Here is a 4117-nt window from a genome sequence, read left to right as displayed (position 1 = left end):
TCTAAGCGATTGTATTTGTATGGATTTACAAATGAACGAATGTGAAAATTAAATGAGAACTGATCTCTGAATGTTTACACTAATAATTCGTATATAGATTATATTCGTCATAGTTCATACGTGAATATTGTCTACTTTCTAGTAAAAAGATTGAGATTAAAAATGAAATCTGCAACATGCAAACGAATACCCCCTTGTTGAAGTGGGGATATGGCTGCCGACATTGATTCTTGACAAATTGCACTGGAAGCAACTTGAAAAACATTTCATAACGAAAAGCCCATTGGTTTATGAAATATGGCCCATTAGCCTTTTTGTTTGTAACTCTTTTCCCAAAGAACTAGAGTAAAGTGGGCATGAAGATATTGCTCCAAACAAAAGAAAGTGGGCATGAAGACTATTAGACCATGTACGATGGTGATAGTTATTCAACATTCAATTTATATCGTTAACATTCCGCTTCATTTTCTCTTTTTCCATGAAGTGAGAGACATTTTCGGTCGCTTTATCCAATAACAAGCACATATCTTTCTACAAAGGTTGGTAGGTTGAAGGATGCAGTGATCAATATTGATTCACAACTCTAGGCAATGAAAAAGTTTGTGCCATATGTTACCCGGCATGAGGTTTCTTTACTGGTTTGCTAAATGCAAAAGGCTCTTGACGCTGCGTTCCAACACTACGACATCCGACTTACAGAGAAGAAGCACTAAGAGTGTTGGAGCCAGCGACCGCAAAAGCCAAACGGGTGTTTAAGAGGCCTGTTCGTTTCTCTGACGCAGCGTCAGCGGCGGCGACCAATAATTAACAAACAGGTGAGAGAATTTTAACGGTGTGTTGTTGTGTAGTTGCGGCCGGCGACTTCCATTGCTCCTCTTTTCTGTATTTATATTGCCGCTGCAAATAACAGCGTCTCCCACCTCATACGAGACTTGACGCAGCGTCCAATGATTGCCTTTTCTAACTCTCTAATTTAATTGGTTGCTGAGCTGTCATTAAAATTTCTTTACATTTTGATCGTTCGTCGTTGACGCGCTGCGTTCTGGAAACGAACAGCACTAAGGTCGGATCTGAGAATTTGGGGGCATAAACATTTCTTAAGAACTTGTATAACTTTTTTTTTTCAAAATTCAAGGATCTATACATATATTGAAAACATTCAAAAACATTAGAACTTTACATTTTCAGTAACAATACAAGTGTGATGCATTCAACTGACAATTATTTTAGAACTCTTATCTTTTCACCATATCATAGTTAAGATAGTTTCACTCGAATCAACTTCAAAAACATTTCACCTATAAGACAGATCTTTGTGTAACTTGTAACGGTTCATGCCATTTGCTAGTACGAGTGCTTTACTTCTTAAACAATGAATTGCCGGGACCATACAATACATCAAATAATTTTTCAAGTGGGTCACCTTATTCACCAACAACACAAATAAAAAAAAAAACCATTTCCTCTTTTTATTTATGGGACACCTTGGACATTATCAACGGTGAGCTTGAAGAAGACGATAATATAGAACGTAAGAGACAACAACGCAAAGACATGCTGCCAAAACAGAAGCGCAGAGGCCTCTCTAACCGCATAACCCCTCAGACTCGCTATAGCCCCAAGTAAAATAGCACTCGGAGTCGAATACTGCAATAGAAGCACGAACTTAAACATCGGATCAGGGGAGATAAGACCAAGCTTATCAGCTGACATCACAATCCCTATCCCAACTAGAGGAAGCACAAGGAGTCTCGCAACGGTTATACCGACCGTGGTACGTAGCCCAAGAGTTGATTCTCTCGGTCCCTCGGAGAGCATACCACCGAGAACAAGCATCACAGAAGGAACCATCGCACTCGCCATAATATTCAAACTATCTGTGATAAAAGAGAGCGGAGCTTCGTACCCGAAGACAATGTTCTTCAGCTGAGGTACTGATCCAACAACGATGGCTAGTAAAGAAGCTATCGTTGGTGGTTGGAGTATGTGTTTAACCGGAGTCTGTTCAGCCACGACTCTCATCCTCCTGATAACTCTCGGCTCAGCTAAGCACTGAAGCGACCTCGGGCTGGAACTCTCACCTCCTGTCTCACCCATGAGATCAACAACTTCAGGGAAAGAAGTCTGCGAGTAACTCGAGATGCTATTAAAGACTCTCGCAATGAACGGTGTCTTGCAATGTTCAGTCTCTTTCTCCTCGATCCCTGGCCACTCAGCTTCGACCAAAAGAGGCCTGCTAACATCATTAGAATTAGCCACGGCGATCTCCTCTATCTCAACCCCACCTTCATCCTCAACAACCTCGTAATACTCCAGAGGCGGCTCCATCATGTGATACACAACGGTGTACACAAGTATCACAGCCACCCACTGCGCAAACGAGACATAAGAAACTCCTCTCGAGTGACAACCCGACCCGAACGGGTTGTTCTTGGAGTGACACACGGAGCTGACAATCGCTAGCAAGAGATTCCCCGTGTTGCCGAAAGCGGTCATGACGATTGTGACTCTGGTGAACTCCGGAGGAGGTCGGCATATGAGAACGACTATGTATCCTATAAAGGAGCCTATGATTGTGCTGAGGAGGACGTTAACCGGAATAAACCACCAGCGGAGGATGTTGTCTAAGGTGATGCTTTCTCCTAGCTCGGTGAAGATCAAGCAAGGTAGGAACAGAGCGAAGACGAGTTTGCTTAAGAGGCGAAAGGTGGCTCTCGGGACTAGTTGTGTTTTAGGGTGAGCGAGAAGGAGACCGATCACGGTTAAGGAGATGAGTTTCATCAGAGGGACGATACCACTGAGGATATCCTCAACCCTAGAGCTAACACTGTTCCCAGACATCTTGGATCCAAAGTTACCTGGAAAATGAGTCTTTGGTCTCAGCGTTGACCGTGTGAAGATTGTAGTCAACGACAGGAGAAAGAAAAACACAAGAGGGTGACCAAACTGAAACACAACAGTGACCTATCTGATACAGAACACAAGTTTGATTAGGACACAACTGGGAAGATGGTTTGGGAAGGGAGAACACCTGGAGGTTTATCACATGGAAGGTGTCATTGGAGAAGACGACAAGATTGAGAGGTGAGATGAACCATCCACGCTATATCGATTATTGGTGTATAATTTTTTTTTTATTTCAGATTCAGTCTTGTCTGAACAATTTTATGGTTATCACGTGGGGTGGGAAGAAGATAAGTGAGATTTGAAGCTATATACACGTCACAAAGATTTGTATTGGGCTTTAGAGGTAAGAGGGGAAAAGAAAAGAAGCCCAAAAAGGGTTTCATTGATAAATCAGTAGGCCCTCAAAAGCCGGTTATCTGAAATGCGCCAATCTAATATTCCCTCCATTTCACGAAGGGACATTTTTCACAAATGATTGAAATGCAGTTATGTTTTTTTTTTTTTTTTTTCCTCAACTTCAACTTTCATTCACCAATTCGTGGTAACGAGATTACAATCTTACAAGATTTTCACCCCACATACAATATCGGGATCTAGTAACACCCAGGTACACTTAGAAGGATCCTACGCTACCCGAATCAATCTGATATTGCATTTTTCACCATTACTTGAACAAGATCATCCCACTACTCGGAATGAACCGTCTCTTAAACCCTAAATTAGACCACACGATGCGAAAACAGTGTCAAGCAAACGGACAATGAAACTTAAACTGACTTATAATATAGAGAACAAGCAATTGATCTTCCAATAATCCGAGTTCAGTTCGATATCAATCGCCTCAACACCTAAAAGGCGCATTTCAGCCTCAGTTCATACCCGTACTCTTCCACTGACTCGATCCTTAGCCAAAAACCGGACAGTTACATCCGGACTGAAAGACAGACCTTGACGTGCGGTTACCATGACCGGTGCCTTGTATCACAGCTTCAGAAGGTGCAAAACTCATACCACCGGGATGACCTCAGACCAAACACCGGTGCAGGGAAATAGAGCTTCGCCACGCTTCCCGACCAAAACCAGACCTCCGGTTGACTACTCCATCAGCTTGTATCTTGGAGCGTGATGTCCCTGAGGACCAGGGTACAATCCTTCATCCACCGCACTGTAAAAATCTTCTCCTTCTGTCTCACCTCCACGCTAGAAAGTA

At 42.7% G+C, this 4117-nt stretch overlaps 1 protein-coding gene across 3 annotated transcripts; it reads right to left on the bottom strand.

The window, feature by feature from the left end:
* Window positions 1–1444: 1444 nt before the first annotated feature.
* On the bottom strand, window positions 1445–3191 carry LOC106300829 (uncharacterized transporter YBR287W). Of its 3 annotated transcripts, none has more exons than XM_013737064.1 (2): window positions 3032–3191; window positions 1445–2858 (listed from the first exon to the last, which is right to left on the bottom strand). In XM_013737064.1, the coding sequence occupies exon 2, from the start codon at window positions 2839–2841 to the stop codon at window positions 1474–1476; it is 1368 nt and encodes a 455-aa protein (XP_013592518.1). In that variant the 5' UTR covers window positions 2842–2858; window positions 3032–3191; the 3' UTR covers window positions 1445–1473. The 3 variants fall into 3 exon arrangements, with proteins under 3 accessions (XP_013592518.1, XP_013592516.1, XP_013592517.1); XM_013737062.1 differs by having other exon boundaries at window positions 1445–2968; window positions 3032–3190; XM_013737063.1 differs by having other exon boundaries at window positions 1445–2964; window positions 3032–3190.
* Window positions 3192–4117: the final 926 nt, after the last annotated feature.

This window comes from Brassica oleracea, chromosome C6 (assembly GCF_000695525.1).
Source record: "Brassica oleracea var. oleracea cultivar TO1000 chromosome C6, BOL, whole genome shotgun sequence".
Taxonomy (NCBI): Eukaryota; Viridiplantae; Streptophyta; class Magnoliopsida; order Brassicales; family Brassicaceae; genus Brassica; species Brassica oleracea.
Note: the sequence above shows the minus strand (reverse complement) of the source record. Positions and strands in the feature narration are given on the sequence as shown.